The sequence below is a fragment of the Emydura macquarii genome, unplaced genomic scaffold (assembly GCF_026122565.2).
Source record: "Emydura macquarii macquarii isolate MOO-44397 ecotype Brisbane River unplaced genomic scaffold, CSIRO-AGI_Emac_v2 contig_3240, whole genome shotgun sequence".
In the NCBI taxonomy this organism is placed as follows: Eukaryota; Metazoa; Chordata; order Testudines; family Chelidae; genus Emydura; species Emydura macquarii.
The window spans coordinates 2,641,375-2,662,044 of record NW_027133377.1 but is presented as its reverse complement, the minus strand read 5'-3'; the positions used below and the strand labels follow the sequence as shown (position 1 = coordinate 2,662,044).

The 20,670-nt window shown below is 39.0% G+C and overlaps 1 protein-coding gene across 3 annotated transcripts in view; it reads left to right on the top strand.

Moving 5' to 3' along the window:
- The window catches only part of HIPK3 (homeodomain interacting protein kinase 3), a 126,615-nt gene that overhangs the window by 18,542 nt on the left and 87,403 nt on the right, over positions 1 to 20,670 (top strand). For all 3 annotated transcript variants that reach the window (XM_067532109.1, XM_067532110.1, XM_067532108.1), the window contains exon 2: positions 9,595 to 10,696. In XM_067532109.1, the coding sequence (XP_067388210.1) occupies positions 9,597 to 10,696 (1,100 nt within the window). In that variant the 5' untranslated portion in view covers positions 9,595 to 9,596. The remainder of the gene's footprint in view (positions 1 to 9,594; positions 10,697 to 20,670) is intronic.

The following is a 20,670-nucleotide window of genomic DNA, read 5'->3' as shown; positions in this document are numbered from 1 at the left end:
TCCAGCAAATGGACAGGACCCTAGTTCTTGGGAATAGGGTCAGAAGGACTGGACTGGGTACTTGTTCTGAGCTGAAGCTGTGATGAACTTGTGACTGCAAAGGAATCCCCTTTGGTGGGGCATTGAGGGATTGCTCCTGCCAGAACTCATGTTAGAGTTGGGTATTAATTCTGGTAAATTTATTAGCATGTTTGTAGGTTCTTTTGTTGTTTTTAGTATGTTTTCTCTCTCTCTCTCTTTTTTTGTACTTTAAGAATAAAGTAGGCTTGTTTAGGACGTGCTGTGGGTTGTACCTTTATAACTAGCAGTTACACCTGTTAACTGTCTCTGAAGAGAAAGCAAGCAGGTTTCATAGGGCAACCTGTTTGCTGGGATATGCACAGTGAAGACAGGGAACTGTGTAGCCCAGAAATAATCCCATCAAATGGGGGAGAGATGCATGTCTACACCCAAGAGATGCAACAACTGGGAAATGGGAAGCCTGAGAGTGGATGCCCCTCCTGGGCCACTGAAGGGAAATACAAGTGCAATTTCCCTGAATTATGTTGGCTGATTTGTGATATTACCTGTCTGGGTGGGTGAGAGAGAGAGGGGTTTGGAGTTTGTGAGGATTCTCCTTGTTCAGCTAGAGGAGCCAAGGAAGTATAAGGAAAACTTTTTAAAAGGAACTCCTTTAAAATGTTTAATTGGCAAAACTTAATAAGAATTGTAGTAAAACTACCTAGAAAATTCTATTGTTTTAGGAATTATTGTGCTGAATTTGCTGACTAAATTAAATCTCTAAATTGTGACACGGGGATTTTAGATTTGCTTTATGGCAATTGCAACACAGCCTTAACTATGGAGTTGCTCCTGAAATCTCTATAACAAGCTGAATACATTTAAAGATATGTACATCCTACGTATATTTAATGCTTAATGAAGTCAATGTTGGAGCTCTAGCTCTTCCAGAAGGGATTAAAATGAAAACTTAATGAAAAAATAAAATTGTAGTATAGCAAAGATGTAGGCTCTGATTCAGCAAAACACCTAAGTGCGTGCTTAAATTGTAAAAGGTAGTACATGTGGCTCTTACTTTTTACTGGAATTAACACTAATATTCATGGGAGAATAGACTCTCTTCTAACATTTATAAGAAATAAATTAACAAAACAGCATCACGACCTAATAGGTGGATGATAAAAATATCCTGTTCATCTATGGTGGATTGCAAAACAAACACAGCTGTTACTTACAAAACTTTTCTTGATTACCTGTGAGTGCTTACAGATGCTTGATTCAGAAAAGTATTTAAGCATGTGCGTAGTACTCTGTGCTGAAAAACCTGGCTGAATCAGTTTTATGGTGGTGATGTTGTTCTCTCTTCTGTGTATTGGTTTCCACAGCATGCTGTTCTGTTAGTTCCCTTGCTCAGCACCGCAAAGTTGGGCAAGAAAGGTTTCCTGCAAGTGAAGAAAGTTTCATAGCCTTAGTACACTACCTGTTGTGAAAGGACTTGAATGGCTTATATAAAATAAAGTATTTGTTTTTTATCAATATTTTACACTTCCTAAATAATGTATTGAAACACAGAGAATTTGATCTGTTTCACAATTGCAGGCTTTGTGTTGTGATAGGATTACCTTTCCAATACTTAAATTAAGGTACCTTAATATTTACATAAATAATTGGTCATTTTCAAAGAATCCAACAATCAAATTGTAACTTTGTCTTCTATACATTTATAGTTCAAAAAAAGCAAATCTCTGCATATTTTTTCTTTGAGTCTTTCAGTAGAACTTCTGTGTGATTAGTATAACATTTGTAAATTTTTTAATGGAATGTTAAAGGTAGAAAAATAAGAAAATGATGGTAAAAATAAGGATTCAGACGGCACCAGGATCATATTCAAAGTATAAATTTCTGATCTCTAATGTGGTGTTACATTGTAAGAGAGCCATCTTTCAAATAAATGAAGTGAGGTGGTATGCTTTTTTGAGGAGAGCAGTTGGTTTTTCTTTTTTGGTTATTTAACTGAGAGTTCAAAGTAGGTAGATGTGGAGGGGTTTAAGAGGATTGTTTACATTTCTGTTTCAATATTTACATCTTTACTCAGATTATTGTGTATTAGAAACAGTTGCTAGGTGAGCATTTAAAACAAATGCACTGCTCTAAAGGCTATGACTACCTTGCTTCTAATAGTATTGTATTACATTCTTTAATCGTATATGAACTTTCGCTTGTATAACTACACTTTTTACTGGTGAAGGCATAGGTTTTGAATGGACAGATTTTATTTAAGGTAGCTGTGGAAATAAATAACAGAAAAAGCATGTTTTTCTGTTGGTCAATGGTAAGGTCCTGTGATTACAAATGGACCTCTAAAATGGATCTGTAGATTTAGCAGGTGCAGCAATTTGCATATTCAGAACCTGCAAAAACTGGGTGGCATTATGGAGAACACTTAAGAAAAATTATCTCAAAATACCAACTTCAGTTTTGTGTATTTTCTTTGGGAAACAGTTTTTACTGGTAAGTTCAAGACAACACAAACCCCTAAAAAAGCTTCGTAACCAGGTGAAGAGGCAAAATGCATTCCTGGTCATTAGTGATAATATGTTTATCAAATATGGCTGGGGTGCTAAAAATACTTTTAAATTGGAGACCTTGAGATGATTTCTAGTTGCAGCTGTCTACTAGATAACAAGTAAGATATTACTCGCTTTTAAGACGGAAGTGTATTGTGAAAAGTGAAACTTCCTGAAAAATTAAAAAATTCTGTATATAATTTCTAATATCTGAACAGTTATTGTATTCCACTAATTATTAAGATAAGTGGTTTCTTACAGTAAATCAAAGCATTTTCTTTGTAAATCAAAGTATAACTGTAGCATTGCTTTCCTAATGTTACAATTAATAAAATAAAACTTTTCTGTTTCACATTTTGTATTGGCTTCAGAGGTGGAATGTGTATACAGTCAGAATAAAGTATACAAATAAAAATACTTCTGAACTTTCAATACACCAGTTCAGAAGAATGTGTTACTTTTCTTTCACTTCGATAGACATGTATCTGTTCTGTTGGGTCCAACAATGGTATCCAACATCTTGTGTGTTTCTTTTGTGGCTGCGTAGTCCGATCTGCAAGGAGTAAGGTCATGCACAGATGTCATATAGGAATGCATAGGCTTCCACTGAAGGCTTGGCATTATGCTTCGCTCTTTTATCAATCAGTTTTTCACACCTGTCTTTCAATAAAGATTGTAAATACTTTGAGGTAGTTGCTGTCCATTCAGGCCTATCTTTTGCTCTGTCTTAGAAATTGTCAATATTTATGCCTCATGAGTTGAGACTTGCCTTAAGGATGTCTTTGAAGCATTTACATTGACCTGCCCTTTCTGTGCTTTCTGAGTTTCAGTTCACCATAGAGGACTTTTTTTGGGTAATTATAGACTCCCGTTCTGATGATGTGACTTGTCCATTGAAGCAGAGCTTTGATAATCATTGCCTTATTACTGATTGTCTTTTCCTCTTTCAAGGATGTTGATGTTTGACAATTTGTCTTGCTAGTGGATCTTCAGAATGTGATTTTTTTTTTTTTCAAGTTGCCTGTTATGTCTAAGGTAAATTGTCCATCTTTCACAGTAATGTAAAAGGGATGCTATCACTACTGCATGGCATATCAGTTTTGTTGACAATTTGATAGCATGCTGGTTGAGTATCCTATGGCAAAGTCCTCCGAAAGCCTGGCTTGCCTTTCATATTCTGTTTATTTTTTGATCCAAAGAACCATCACTTGAGATGGTATGGCCAAGGTGTCTAAAGTGACTAATGTTCTTTAGTTTTGTACCATCAGTGGTGATGTATGGCTCAGTGATAGTAGTTGATGGGGCTGTATGGATGAGGACTTCAATTTTTTCCAGGCATATGGTGAGTCCCAACTGTTTAGCTGTATCTGAGAATCTGTCAAGGATAATCTGAAGGTTACTTTGACTAAGCTACTTATGACTAAGTAGAGCACAGTCATTTGCAAAAAGGGCTTCACATATGAGTTCCTCAAAGGCTTTTATCTTTGCAGTAAAATACACATATCTGCCAACAGATTGTGGTGCATGCCAGAATTATTCGGTTTCCCGTAAGGCTTTTTGCCTTACGATCATGGGTGGCAAATACAATAGGCCAAGGGATGCTAAGTTTCTCTTGATGCAGCCATTGCCAACCCACCACTGGACTCCTGGGCTGCTACCTCCATTCCATTTCCCCCTCCATCACTTGCTGCGTATGGCCTGTGGTGGGGCTCAGAGCATCTCTGGTCAGCCCGGGCTCAGGACAGGGGCTGCTCCAGGTGCTGGCTGGCTGGCGAGAACGGGAGTGGCAACAAAGTGGAGTGGGGCTCTGGTGGAAGGGACAGGTCAGGGAGCTAGCCTCCTGCTGCTTATGCTTATGTTTTTTTCTGCCATACTGAAGTCAGATTTGACTCCTGCTACTAATATTTACCTTCTATCTAATCCCATTTTAATTCTTTGCAAGCATGACTGAGCATAAGGGACAAAAACAGTTAATATAAACTGTTCCTGCAATCTATCCTATCCAGGTCAATTTGTTTTAATAATTAGGAAGCTGTTGTTTACCGTGCAGGTAAGAAAATGGAGACATTTGGGGCCCTTGTCTGAGATGGGAAATAGTAGCATGTTCCAGAGCAGTGGAGGGGGGGGGGGAGGGAGGAGGGCAGAGAAGCATATTTTTCTCTCATGACTTCTTGTCACTGTAGTCATGAATTTTGGAATAAGAGCACTAAAAATCCAGAATTTTGAGTATTCAAATCAGAGCCTAAATTAGATTCCTCTTTCCCTCTTAATTGGTAACCCTGATAAGTGTGTACAACTCTTGATTAAAAAAAAAAAGTAGTCCCTTCAGTGATCCTGGGGATTTATTTGACTATAAAATGAACTTTTTGGAGTAAAGAAGGCATGTAGATAATGCTTCTACAATTATATACTGAGCCAAGTCTTCTCAGAGGGGAAAGATGTTTTTTCAAACTTCCTAGAGGACTTCCATCATGCAAATTAAAGTGAGAGATGTGACTAAATTATGTAAATTGCTTATTAATGCCCTGTAACCTAACCCTGAACAACTAGAAAGGCTACTGAAAGCCCATATTTTTTTGTGCAGCAAGACATTCAGGGAAAGGTTGGTTCATCATTCTGCTGTTACTTGTTTAGCATCCTCTCTCTGACTACTTGTGGTTTAAGTAGTATGAGATTATTCTACCATTTGCATATCCACTGCCATAAATTTCTTACTCAATATGAATGTTAAGTATTAATATTGCCCAGCTGTTATGGGTACTGGATTCCACCGGAAGGGAAGGGAAGGAGAGATCCTTAATTGAAATCAGTGGCACTATAGGAATATGCGCTTGAGTGTCTTCCTCATGGTTCTCTGGATAGCTGAACTAACAGATGAGTTTTGGAAGATATGGTCCAATCAACTGAATCAATTAAACTTGAACTGGGGACTATGTTTCGGGACCAATCCTGCATTAGCATGGCATGAAATGGACTTTTTCACCTCTAATTTCTGTGACATGATTATCCTAGCTTTTAAAGATATGGGGGACAAGCAGTGGTTGTTTCTGTTTCCTGGCTGAAAATCCAGACTAATCTTTATTGTGACAGTGAAAGTTAGATGGAAATATTTTGATAATTTATCCTTTCAGCTTTCCTTTAGCAGGGTCAGTGTATCATATGGAAATGATTGTAGGGGCAGGAACTTGTCTAGTTTTTCTTCCTTTTTCCCCTCCTCTTTCCCATTCCTTCACTTTGGACTTGTCTGTTAAATTCTGAGTTAATATAGGAATGCAGAAATAAGAGTTTATCTTGATAGTGGGAATTCTGCATGTTCTTAATTAAGAATCTTACTCATTAATTTTTCACATTACTGTAGGCTAGGGTTTATTTAGTCCAGTTCAAGAAGTTCTGATACAGGGTTAATACATCCTATGCCATGTTTGGATTTTAAAAATTGTACAGTGAACTATAAAGAATTGACTGGTGAATGTTACAAAGTTTGTCCAGGGTGCAGGAATGAGGAGGAGGAGCAGTAGCAGCAGTTCAAGAAGACAACAAAATTGATTGGTAGAAATTGATAGCAATATAGCCTGTGAAGCTGAAAGGGAAAGAGTAGGCCATTGGTTCAGAATTTGTGTATTGATATGCCAGAATCCTATGATCAAATAAAACATTAATTTCTACCAGTCTTAGCATATTAGACCAAAACCATCTTTGTTTTTGTGTTACAGCCCTCCCCAGAGGAGGTCCCAGCAGGATCAGGGCTCCATTGTGCTAAGCACTGTACTGAAACACATAGTAAGAGAGAACCTCTGTTCACAGAGAGCTTATTTATTTATTTATTATATGTCAGCAGTATGCTTGGTGCTGTACAAGACAAAATATATACAATCTGTGCCCTGATGAGTTTGAACAATGCAAACTTGGAGTGGATGGGATGATGGAAAGCTCTAAAAAGGGAGTGAGTAGGAGTTCTGGCTGACTAACTATTGGCAGGTATCATTGAAGTGAGTCTTTAGGAGAGAAATGAATGGAGATGCTGGTGGCTTGGACTATATTTGGGACAGGATGGATTGATTTTTAATCAAAAGTTTTAATCATGATTTAAATTAGCAAGCAGGAAGCATTGATTCTGATGATCAATTTTAATTTTGTTTTGCATTTGTATTTTACATAGTTTCCGAAGGAGAGGTTGAGTTTTATTGGTTGGTAACTATTAAAACATGTTAATTTGAAATTAAGTACAACCGTTAAATTGTTTGTTGCTCCCTTTTGCTAACTAGGAGGATAAACTATATCTATACACCTTTGTTTAAGCAATTATATAGCTTAATTTACATTTTTTCAGATTCTTAATTTTTACATTTTTTATTGTTAGAAAATAGTGAGTGATGCATTCTTTTATTTACTAGATAAATTTTTACTTATGATTTGTATCTGGCTCTATTTCCATGGAAATTAGAGTTCAATTAAAAATGCATAAAAACAGCATTTCAGTTTTTTATTAGCTACATAAAACTACCTTAAATGTGCCAGACATATATAAGGAAAAAAGTTTATCAAAACATGTTTTGCATTTAAAACAGATTTATTAAACAAAAGTAGTATCATCTGCCGTTTAGTGAGTTGAACTGATTGTTTCAGGTCACCATGTCCTTCAAGATTTTAGAACTAGTAGCTCTCATCCTTTCGCACTGTTTTTATTCATAGATTGGAAGATGAAAATAAGCTTTTCTGGTTTTTCAACTCCTAAACAGTTTCTCAACTTTGAGTGAACTAATCATTGACTGAATTAGTTGAATAAGATCAAATGAAGGAAACATTCCTTCTGTATCTACAGAAAACGCTACTGCTGTCTATAGCTGGTTTAGCATTTCAGGAAACTGTGGTTCTGTGTGCTTCGACAGTGACTTACAGTTCAGTGGCTTGACTTTCTTTGTAACTGTGGCAGCAAATGTTTCCTGCTTAATATTTAATTTAATTTAAATAATTTAATAACTTATAGTAAGTTTAAACCTTAACACATAGGTTGTCATAATTTAATAATTAATAATTAAAAGGAAAAACATATTGATTTAAATTTAAAAAATCTTATTTATAAAACAACATTTGTATCCACTCTGATTGGGGAAGTCATGTTATAAACAAGGAGATTGTTGTGGAAGAAACAGGTGAATGAGGCACTGAGGCTGATATAATTTACAGAGCAGAGGGGATGTAGTTCAGGGATGTAATAAGAGATGAAATTAGAGATATGGACTAGGATAGTGTTATTTAGGGCCTTGAAAACAGGACTGATTTAACTTGATGCAGTGTATAATGCAGATCGGATCTGTCTTTTTTTCATTATACAGTACCTTTGTGTCTGTGTAAAGCTACCGCCTATGGAATTCCTTTGGAATGTTGCCTTATGAAGTACATTTAAATGTTTTACATGCTGCTGTATTTCTATAGGACCTTTAAGTAGATAGTATTGTAAGATAAATTGTATATTTTATCTATGCAACAAATATCTGGGATTTTCTATTTGCTAATTGTGAATACAGTTCAGAAGTACAATAATCTACAATTTGTAATAGGATTAGAGTGTTGTAAATGTATAAATTATAAATTGATTTGGGAATATTTAATTTGTGTGGTGTGCGTGCGCGCACACAAATAAAATAGATGTATGTATATGGTATTGCAAGTTCTGGACACACAACCCATGTCTCACTTACTAGAGACACCAAAACAAGATTGTGCATGTCTTCATAATAGAATTCTCTTCCTATGTGCTCTGATGATCGAGTTGCCAGCTTTCTAATTGCTGAAAAACAAAAACCCCTGCCCCACCTCTTATCCCGAGGCCCCGCCCCCAGCTCACTCCTCTCTCCTTCCCTCCATTGTTCGTTCTCCACCCCTCTGTTTGTCCCTTCCTCTTCCTCAGCACTCACCTACTGCCTGCAGTGCCAGAGCCTGCCTGCCTACCCAATCGGGGCACAGCGGGGGTGGGTCCCCATAGTGAGGGGCCGGGGTTGGGGCAATAGGGGCACGGTGGGGGGTCGGTCTCTGGAGCGAGGGACTGGGGCGGGGAGGGATCAATTCCCATAGTGAGGGTCCAGAGCTGGGCAATCTGGGCATGGAGAGGTCAGTCCCCAGAACAAGGGGGCATGGAGGAGTTGATCCCCGTAGTGAGGGGCCAGGGTTAGGGCAGAAGTTGGGGCGGATAGGAGCTACCTCTTGGAGCCTGGTCCAGAAACCAGGCATTGCTCTCTATTAGGCATCAGCATGACAGCTGAGCAGAGCAGTTCCTCCAGCAGTAGCGGCTGCTCTTCCTGCCCCCCAGTGGTGGAGGCCAGTTACTGCAGGTAACCGGACTTTTCACCAGACACTGCCAGATTCCCTTTTTGACTGAATTTTCTGTTCGAAAACTGGACATCTGGCAACCATATGATCTTAGTGATGTTAGCTGATGCTCATCCCTCTTTCATGTATGCTTTAGTCATAGTGAAATGGTAGGAATGTTGACATTTTAAATGAACAGTTTTCTGAGTTAATACTTCAGGATATTAGGATATGCTCATGCCCCAAGCTATTTTTGCAGGCTATCCATGGACTCAGGCAGACATCACTGCATCAGACTGTTCTCTGCTCATAACTTGAAGGTTACCTTCACTGTCATGGAAGCTAGAAGGTTCTTCTAATTAAAGCTTAGATTGTGGAACACAAAAAGTTTAGCTTCCCTGTCCCAAAAAAGGATGGAGTTTTTGAGCTGCTGCAAACCATCCCAGTGCCATCTTGTACAATCAGTCCAAAATGTACACTAGCCACATCTCTAAATTCTTGACATTTGAATGGTAGAAGTGTATGCATTACACATATTGGAGGAGAATGGAGGGAGTGTGGTAATTTAAGTATCCAACTGTTTAACAGCAAACTGAAATGGTTAATTTCAGTGTTCTAAGTTCTCAGGGGAAGAAATTGCTACCAACTTTAAATTGTGGTTTCTTACTGATTTTTTTTTTCTTCCCTCTCCTCCCCCACCCCCAACTTCCTTCTTCAGGTATGGCCTCACAAGTCTTGGTCTATCCACCATATGTTTATAAAACCCAGTCAAGTGCCTTTTGTAGTGTGAAGAAACTCAAAGTAGAGCCAAGCAATTGTGTGTACCATGAAAAAATCTACCCACGGATCTATGTGAATGGTAAAAACTTTGGAATTGCTCATTCTCCAAACAGGATTAGTACTTATTTTCAGACTAAGAACCCCTTTGACAGACCTCGAGGACAGAACTTTTTGTTGCAGACAAGTGCAGTTGCTTTAAAAAATACTGCAGGTGCTACAAATGTATTAGCAGCGCGGGCGCAGCAACCTCAAGTTGAGGAACCTCAGACTGGTACACAGGGAACCAGGTTAGATTTATTGGATGGATTGCAGCGATGTGGATTGAAGCGCAAGAGTGAAGAGTTGAATAATCAAAGTAGCGCAATGCAGATTGTTGATGAACTGTCTATATTACCTGCAATGTTGCAAGCAAATATGGGAAACCCGGTGACGGTTGTGACAACTACTGCAACTTCAAAACAGAGTAGTACCAGTGGAGATGGAGATTATCAGTTAGTACAGCATGAGGTGTTGTGCTCAGTGAAAAATACTTATGAGGTCCTGGATTTCCTTGGGCGAGGGACCTTTGGACAAGTAGTAAAATGTTGGACAAGAGGGACAAATGAGATTGTTGCCATCAAAATTCTGAAGAATCATCCTTCTTATGCACGCCAAGGGCAAATAGAAGTGAGCATATTAGCAAGATTAAGTACTGAAAATGCTGATGAGTTTAATTTTGTGAGAGTTTATGAATGCTTTCAACATCGTAACCATACTTGCTTGGTTTTTGAGATGTTGGAACAGAATTTATATGACTTTCTGAAGCAAAACAAATTCAGCCCTCTCCAACTAAAAGTAATACGGCCTATTCTGCAACAGGTGGCCACTGCACTGAAAAAACTAAAAAGTCTTGGTTTAATCCATGCTGACCTCAAGCCGGAGAACATTATGTTGGTGGATCCTGTCCAGCAGCCATACCGGGTTAAAGTAATAGACTTTGGGTCTGCCAGCCACATATCAAAGACTGTTTGTTCAACTTATTTACAGTCTCGGTATTACAGGTAGGTGCTTATTTTATTTTTTTTCTTTTTTCTTTTTAATGAGTGCTAAAATTCTTCTCTATTAAAAATAAAGCCAAAGTGTTTTGAAACAACCACTTTTCAGACAGTAAGTTGTAATTTGATTCAAATTGACCATGTAATCATTTAATTAATTTTAAAATAAAATAGTTGATCATGAATTTAGATGTGAATTTGCTCACTTTAAGAGTATTTACTGCACTTAGCTGTATGTTTGTTTTTTGCATTACAGTGAATTCCCTCCAGAATTATGTTTTGTATGTTGCATTTCCTTGTAAAGCACCATGAAAATATCTCTCATTGATCAAGCAGAGACTTTCCAAAAGAAAGATTGTATTTTTTTACTTCTCTGTATTTATTTTTGTTAGACTTTTGTTTTAATAACTTTCACTCTTTGTATCAATTACATGTACCTGTGTAAAATGCCTTTTTCCTCCTCTAACCTAATTTACAAATTTCTCTCTTTGAGCAGCAGGAAATAAACTGGCATTTCTAGTGGTATCTTCTATAATAGAGATTATATATACCCTTCTTTATATTTTCTCTACCATGTATGCACACCTATGTTCCACCCTTGCTAAATGCTAAGTTCCCTCAACCCCGTCAGTTTCAGTGAACTTCAGGGACTGGTTAAGTGAATCCTGTATTTATGGCTTGTAAAGGTCCCAGAGTGTGGCCTCCAGCCTGAATATGAACGTCCATGCTGCTATTTTACAGCCCCACAACCTGAGCCCCGTGAGTCCAAGTTAGTTGATACAGGCCAGCTACAGGTGTTTTATTCAACTACAGACATACCCAAAGTTGTCTTAGTGAGGAACTACACTCTTCTTTCTGATGTCATCCTAAAAGAAAGAGAGGCTCATGCATAGCTGTGCTTCTCCTTCAGCAGCTCCACTTCTCCTCCCAGTTTCCCCATTGCTTAATCCCTGACCCCAATTAAGCATTTAAAAAAATAACAAATGTATGCACACACATCTTCATTGGGAAGCAGTTAAGAGTTGCTACACACACACTGTGCCTGACACAAATCCACAGAAGAGAGGAAATGAAAAATTAAGCGACCTAAGCCTGCACTTTATTGTTCCCCAATTCAATTTCTGGCAGTCTTCATGATTGGAGGAAGGGAAATTTACCAGTCACCTATGACTTACTGCCAGGAGTGCCAGTCCCGGGGCTCAAAGTCTTAACATTTAGATGTCTAGCATAGCTAAGTGTACAATTCAGTAAGTATTGTCTGATCCTGCAAGGTGTGGAATAGTATCCTACTTTTTATTAGAGATTTTATTAGCTCTGATGTTGGCTAGAATATTATCCTTTTGGTTTGTGACTTATTATTTTTTTGTGCTTTGAAAAGTGACGAACCCAGACTGGATGATTCTGCTGAAACTTTATAGGTATACTAATAAGTCATTTTTTTTGCTTTTGATTCAGATTGTACATCAGACACTGGCAGCTGTCTAGCATTATTGTGTTGGCACAATTATTCTGCTCGCCAGTTAAAAATGTTAATCTTGTATTTATTTTATTTGTGATTACATCAACCAATTGACAGTGGTGCTTTTATAATTTTTGTGTGCCTGTTGAAGTTTACTTGTACTCTCAACACAGAGAATGTGGACTATAGAAGGTTCTTATCAGAATAGCATTTTTTCTAGCTTTCCTTGAATATGAAAAAATTACAGCATGTAAAATAAGGAAAGGTAAGCATGTCATAAATATTTATTTCATGGGGTATAATTTAGATATTAATTCTGTTGTATAGCACTGTACATTACATATATAGTGCTTGTTGAATACATGCATTTAAAAAGTATTTCTATGTAGGAAAAAAGTAATATCTCAGAATTAAGAGAGCTCAAATTTTGTAGGTGTATGATTTTTATGTGCCTACATGTGTCCTGTCTGTCACTTTAAGAATTTCTTGCAGAGAGAAGGAGTTCAGTTCATATCAAAGGATTCTGTCTGACAGATACATGTAAACGCACATGCTAAGAGACTATAAAGTTTCAATTGTTGTAATTTAATTACAAAGTGCCTTGTAAATACTCTGTTTGGTAGAAGATTATATTATTTACCTCCCAAAGTTTTATAATCTTGTAAAGCAGAGGTTGAATTGAATTATAACATATCCATACTTTATTGTATCTAATAGCTAAATCTCCATTAGAATTATATTGAGAATCGGACCTATTTCTTTTTTTGGGGGAGGAGACCCCCCAAATCTGTTGTTTAATGCCAGTACTAATCTAAAACTATTGGTTTTATCCTCCAAGCAGAAACCTAACTTTTGCTTAAAATTTATTACTTGGAATTTTCTGTCTGGTTCCAGTAACTGCAGTTTCATTTCAGCAAGTTGTGTTGCATTGCGGATGCATAGCACTATAGACATTGAGCAATTCAAATTCCTTTTGCATAGCTTGGCACGCTGTCTGGCTAAGGGTATTGTTGTCTAAAGCTAGTAGCACTGCTATAGCCCTTGATGGCGTAGAAGCACTTAGGTAATGTTACTAATGTTAGACAATAAGGGCTTGATCTTGCAAGTGGCTCTGCATGCTCAAATCCCACTGACTTGAATGGGAACCAAGTGTACTTAGCACCTCGCAGAATTGAGCTCTAATAGAGAATTTGGAGAGGAGAACAGCAGGGAGGTAGAACAGAGAAACGTGGTGTTATAGCATAAGAGAGCACATAAACGGGAGGTAGACACACAGTTTAGTCCCCAAGAAGCAGTGCCTCCTGCTATCCAGGCCAAGAGCTGCGTCTTTGAAATAAATAAATGAATGAATAGTGTGGCCTTCTCTAAATGTTAGACCCTTTTATTTTCTTCATCAGATTTATAGCACTGTTAAACTTACATAAAAAATCCACATAATATATTTAGTTTTAATAGAGAGATAATTCGATTAGATAGAAATTAGTTCTTTTTTTAAGAGGTTCTATTTAACGAAATGTCCATCAAGAGTAATTTGAAAATAGAAATTTTGTCTAATAGTTTAGTCCGTCTTCTCTCCTCACATTCTCATTTGCAGTGTTTACTGTGATCATGTTGATTATATGTTAGTGTAACGCCTTCATCACTTGCTCACTTGCTAATCCTTTCATTTGCTATCATGAGTCGTATGTTTAATTCTCGCTGGGGAGAAATATGTTATACAGCTGCCCTACAGCGCAAGCAGGGTAAGAGAGATTCTGGATTCGTCCCAGGTATTTTTGTCTCAAACATGTTTTACCAAATAACTGTACACATGCTAGTGCAGTGAGAATCTGTTTTGAACTATAGATGCAGTCTGTACTGTAAGAGCTTTATGATGTAAATGTGGAAACACTTGCCCCATATAATCTTGATGCATAGTCATATTTGAAAATGACTTAAGATCCCAAGTCACTTTGGCATTTGTGAAAACTTTGCCCATATACTATTTTTAAAATGGTATGTTTTTGGAAGTATTTTTAATTATTATTAAAATAATTATTGTGATAATTCAGAATAATAAGTTATAATCATGACACTAATTCATCCGCAGTCCTTTATTAAATCTAAAGGATAAATGGTGTTTGTATAATTGTTCTTAACATGTCTAAGAGCTTAAGCACTCATACAGTAACAAACATTCATAAGCCTTTGATCAGAATACTCATGGAAGGATCATTCCCAGGGATAATCCTCTCATCCTGGCTTGCTCCAGTATGGTCAGGTAGGATCTGATAAATACTCCTAGGGAGCATGGTTCTTTTATACAGTGCAACAAACAGATGATATCATATTGACTTATCTTAGCTAAAAACCAGTTTTGGGCAGTTTGGAGTTGACCGCTTCCTTAGGCCTGAGGTAGACCAGATTTTACAATTGAGCCCCTTTCTCCAAGATAACACGGGTATGTTAGGGGTCAATGCTGATTCAACACGCCACATTCCAATCTTAGCGTCCTCCCCAAAACTTGTGTTGCTAGATGCCACATTTCTCCTAGCTTTTGAAAATATTATTTTCAAGGCCTTATTACATTTTGCTAACCCATCTACATTTTATATAAACTACAAATGACATATTTTTGTACCAAGCTAAACTAATTAATCATTTATATACCTTTTCAATCCTACATGTGTGTGTTACTGACAAAAGTTGGGCAAATCTGTTTATACATTTTTGTCTATGTACAGGGAACTGTGCCTACTTGATCTATTTAGTTGGCCTGCTCAGCAACAATACAACCAATGTAGGAATTTATGCTGCTTCTTCAAATGGTTGCAGACACACATTCCACTCACTTGTGTGTGCCCAACACATCAAAGCCATAAAAGTTGGCCTAGTGGTACCCTTAGCCCTTCCGATAGCTATTTAAGGGTGGTGCCACATCAGCCCTCCCCAAATTCGTTTTTCCCCACCCACTACTTGAGTTGGAGCATTTTTGTGGTATTTTACTTCACAGTTCTGTCATTGTTATCTGTGCTTTTGTGTATACAGTTAAATCTTTTGTTGTTGTACCTTAGAATTAGCTTAGTAGGATTTAGCCTCTTGTGGTGCCTTCACCAGGTTTTATATTCAGCTCTTTGTGTGGGGTGGCTATTCCTACTAGTGACCTCCATACTTGATGTTTGTTTGTGTCTTGGGGAAGGGCACATTAAAGAAGGATGCTCCATCTACAGGTCATTCAAGAAGAGGATGCAAGTGGCTAGTAACTTGAACTTGGCACAGCGCTTTCTGGAGTAGGCCATGGCTCCTGCTTCAGCACCAGACACATCCACGGATTCAGGCTCCCCACAGGGTGTCTGAGCCAGCACGGGCTGTTCAGTCAGATTTACATTCCTTTCCCAGGAGGAAGAGAGATTATTCTCCTTCCTCTGGTCCTCCTAGGAAAAGGACTCATACAACAGACTGAGGCCATTCCACAGCTAGGAGAAATTCCTCCCCTTCTGAGAGGAGTGCAGACTGGGACTGAGATTCCTCCGTTACATGGGATAGAGCAGGGCTGTCTACCTGTCCTCCAGTACTGAGGCAAGAGCAATTGGACTTCATACCATTGACTTCTGCACCATCAATGGAGTCTGGTATTAGTGAAGTCAGTGTCATCACCAACTATTTCCCACCCAAGTGGCTTATCAAGCAGCACTGGCCTTACTTTGCCTATCTTCTCTAACTCTTCACTAATTCAGGATCATTTGGCTGTGGTGACTTCTTCATCAAGGTCCTTGGCACTGTTGGATCTGGTTGCACACCTGCCGCAATTGTTGGCAATCTTCTGCACCACTTCCAATTCAGGGTGCAGAGTTGAGTTTGGCATCCTTTTCTGTATGGAGTGACTTGTTGGTTGGAGGTACTAGCTTCAGTGCTGATGACAATTCTGGTGCACACTGCATCTCTGGTACCAGTGCCAGCTTGGACTTCAGTACCAACGTCTGCTCCGGTACAGTGTATGATTGCAAAACTCCGATCAGTACCAAAATTGCTGACTTTGCTATCTTTTGTTAGTACCAATACCTCTTGCGTTCTGGGCTTTGGATGAGGCTGGATGTTTACTGGTTCCTCTGAGGGTGGCTTCTCTGTTGCCTGAGGACTATTTAAAAGGTTCTTCAAGGTCAGTCTCAGAGACATCTTTGTCCTCTCAATTGTCTTTGCGATACTGATCTTGAAAATCATCCAGATCTTCTGGGAATTAGCATCAGGACCAAGTTTGGCACCACTCCCATTATAGGGATATGGGTCCTTGCCCCAGCTCCTACTGGCCACCAATGTTGTACCCTTCCCCACAGTGGCCTTATTGGAACCCAGGGATGTTCTGCAGTCTGTGATATCCCGATACTTGGTTCAGTCCAGGGCAAGGTCACCTATTCTGATAGCTTCCTCCCCCTCAATCTCTGGCACCTCAGCCACAGACTGGGGTTGCTCCTGCTCCTGACTGTTGTTACAGGAACCATGGGAGATTTCACTGGCTCTGTTCCTTTTTTCATCACCAGACAACCATGGGGTGCCTAATTCCTCCTCTCCTGTACATCGGGATTTAAAATCATATCAAGATCTCCTGAGGCACAGAGCTTCAGACTTGAGGTTGAGTTTGTTCAGAACACCCATAAATTGCTGTATATTCTCCAATCCTCAGCTGCAAAGAGAATGCAGGTTCCATGCCTGTTTAATTTATGAGGAAAGCCAGAGAGGAGATAACACACCCTTACCACCCACAGCAAAGCATACAGATAACAGATATATGCCTATGCAGGGTTTTGAGTACTTCTTGCATCTGGCATCTAACTCTCTTGTTGTAATGGTAATTAGTGAGAGATTAAGATACAGGAACTATAAGTCAACTCCAAAAGACAAAGACTCTAAAAGACTGGACATGCTGGAGAGGAAAATTTATTCTACCTCATCCTGCATTGCTAATCAGCAGGTGATTTAATAAATTGTGAGGCTATGGCAAAATGTACAGATAAGTTCAGGGCTCTTTGGGCTTCGGGGGCCATACAGAAAGTTCCCCTGTGGCATCAGGGAAAGGAATTTTACTGAGGGTACTTCCTGATCCCCATATCCAAAGGGAAGGGTGAGGCCTATCCTTGATGTACACGGTCTCAACAAATACATGGGATTCTGCATAGTTACCCTAGCTACTATTCTCCCCACTTCGAATCGAAACTGGTTTGCTGCCCTCGATCTTCAGGATGCTTACTTTCATGTGGGAATTTTCCTGAGCCATAGGAGGTTTCTGAGATGGTAGCGACAGGTCAATGTTATCAGTGCACTGGGCTTCCCTTTGGCTTGTCCTTGGCTCAGCAGGTATTTACCAAATGTGTGACTGTCGCAGCATATCTCAGAAAAAGAGGAACTAATGTATTTCCATACCTGGACAATTGGTTAGTAAGGGGCAAGTCCAGAAACCAAGTCCTCTGTCATGTCCAATTCACACTGCATTTCTTCAGTTGTCTGGGTCGAATTCTGAACAGAAGAAATTCAACAGTAATAACACATTAAATTGAGTTCACTGTGGCCCTACTAGACTCCAAGTTTGAGGGTGTTTCTACAGACTGAATGATTTCAAACAATTTGTTCTCTATGCCTGTCTCTCCGCTTTCACCCTTCAGCTAGGATTTGTGTATGCCTGAAGTTATTAGGCCATTACATGGTCCAGCACATAAGATTTCACCTTTGTTCTCTTGGGGGCTGGATGAAGTTGGCATATTGCCTAAATCGTCTGTCCCTCGATAGCCTCGTGGCAAGAGCTGCCTCGCGTCCTGGAGTCCCTAGAGTGGTGGATGGATCAAATGAGTGTGTGTGCCAAGATCTTCCCTTTGCCCATCCTCTTCCAATCAGGCCCATAGTTACTGATGCCCCACAATATGTTCGTGAGTGCATCTGGATGTAGTGAAGGTCCAAGGTTGTGGACAAAGCAGGAAGCTTTCCTTCATATCAATGTCTTGGAGCTTTGGGCCACTTACAGTGCATTCATAACTTTTTGGATGCAGATTGAAGACACAGCAGTTCATATGCTCACTGGCAACACCACTGCAATGTGTTAAGCGAACAAGCAGGGCGGAGCCACTCCAAGCAGCTTTGTCAGGAGTCAAAGTTTTGGCAGTTCTGCATCAAGGAGAACATCATTCCCACAGCTGCTCCAGAACCACTTGGTCAGTCACCTCAGCAGGAATTTCTTTCAGAATCGTGTGGTTTCTGAAGAGCAGTGTGCTGAGGTGCATTTTTGTTGAAGGAGGCATTCTGGCCGTTGATCCGTTTGCAAGAGAAGATAACAAGAAGTGATATCAATTTTGCTCTAAAATGAATCTTAGTACAGGCTCCTTAACAGACTCATTTAATCTCAATTGGGGATTGATGTTGATGTTTGCCTTTCCCCCAGTTCACTCATTTCTTGGGTTATTCTCCAACTGAAGCTGAATCCTGCCAAAATTCATGCTCAAACTGAAGTTGAATTCTGATTCCACCAGTTTAGCCAATACAGTGTTGATTTTCCGATCTCATCAACCTGTCTGTTCATCCCCCTTGTCCCTTCCTGACCTACTGACTCAATACCATGGTTAGATTTGGCATCCAGTGCTGAGCAGTCTGGATCTTTTAGCATGGATGCTGCATGAATAGATGAGGAGGAGGAATGCTGTTTGGAAGCTGCTGGACAAGTGCTACTGAATAGTAGTAAACTCTCTGCCAGAACTACCTACTTGGTGAAGAGGAAGTGGTTTTCGATTTGGTCTCTAGCCTCTGGGATTCAACCAGTGCTAGCCTGAGTTCAGAACATTTTGGAGTATCTGTTACCCCTTCAGTCTTCTGGTCTGTGTCTCAGTTTATTGAAGGTCCAGTTTGTGGCAGTCTCTGGTTTCCATCCTCTGATCCCAGGGAAAGCAATTTTCTCAAGCTCCATGGTGGTGAGATTTCTAAGAGGAATCATCTGTCTTTCTTCTGGTGAAAGAAGTGGTTCCTTTGTGGGACCTTAATATTGTGCTGGCTGCCCTCATGGGTCCTCCATTTGAGCCCCCTGGTAACATGTTCTTTGTCTCTCCTGTGCCAAAAAAAATGCCTGCCTTATTGCTATGACATCTGCATGGGGGTAAGTGAGCTGCAGTTTTTAATGTTAGCGCCTCTGTGAATGCAATTTTTCAAGGACAAAGTGGCCCTAAGGCTGGTTGTATCCAAAATTTTTGACTAATGTACTTTCATAGTTTCACTTTAACTAAATAACATACTTATTGGTATTCTTTCCTAGCCATACTCAAACACAGAGAAGCAGTGCTTTTATACGCTGAATGTGAGACAATGCCTGGCATTTTATTTTGAGAAGACTATCCTTTTTGTTAAATCAACGTTGTTGATGTTCTCAGTAGAGAGGCCAAAGAACAAATGGGCAAGGTGATGGAACTATTTTCTCACTCGTCTTTCTTCCTGGTCAGGGCTGGCAGAATAGTATGTGGAAACTTGCTCGGCCACTGCCACTATTGTAGTTGTTGTAGGTAAAGGAGGTTTCCTTTCCCACCTTCCATGAGAATCAGCATGCTCCATATTTTGTTAATGGGAAAAATGCTCTATAATACTTGTACTGAACTGTTTGAAAATATTACTGTAACAATAGTGGGCAAACATTTTTCAGGTAGACTCAACTTTCTATACAGCTTAAGAATATAATGTATAAAGAAATAGAAATGATTCTTCCGTTGACTTAAATAATAAAATACTCATGACGTGTAAATACAATAGATGTTAACTGGAAAGAAAAATTAATAATGAAAAAATAGTATCTTGGCATTTATATGCTGCCAATCTTGTACTTGGTGGCTATAAGTTTACAATGTGAACATCAGGAAGTTACTACGTTTTTAAAATCCAGCCATTGTGTCACACATTGGTATGTTTCAAATAAGCCTTATAAGAATACATTCCCTGCTTGATTATTTGTTCATGTTTCATGGCCTCCTGTATTCTGTGAACCAAAAGTAATCTTCGTTTTTTTTAAATGTAAACAGGAAGTGAAGCTCTGTTCATAAATCAGATTTTGATTTTTTTTAAGAAAGGGAAGCACAGTATGAGAACAAACCCAAAATTCCACTGTAAACAACTTACATTTGACCGTGGTAGCAGATGTTATTCTATCACTTTGAACTGTGCATCACTGAAATGTAGTGGGGATATCTTAAAATAGTCAGGCGTGGTGGCCAGAGACTGTTGACTACTATAGATGGTGAGGCTGTTTCGCTGTTGCAGTGAAATAAGCCAGAAGTACATACTGCTAAGGGCATTCATTTGCTCAAGGTCAGCATGCTCAAAGTCAGCTGTTATACTTGTGAGCATGGTTACTGTCAGGAATATGTAAGGCTTCTGTATGAATAAAGGGTACTGGTAACATGAATTTGAAGAGAGTCAGTCACAGTTCTAAAAATTTTTTTATACAGTTGCAAATATTGAGGCTGAAAGTATAGATGTAAACAAACTGCTTCATCATGAGAAATGGCTGTAACATTTAACT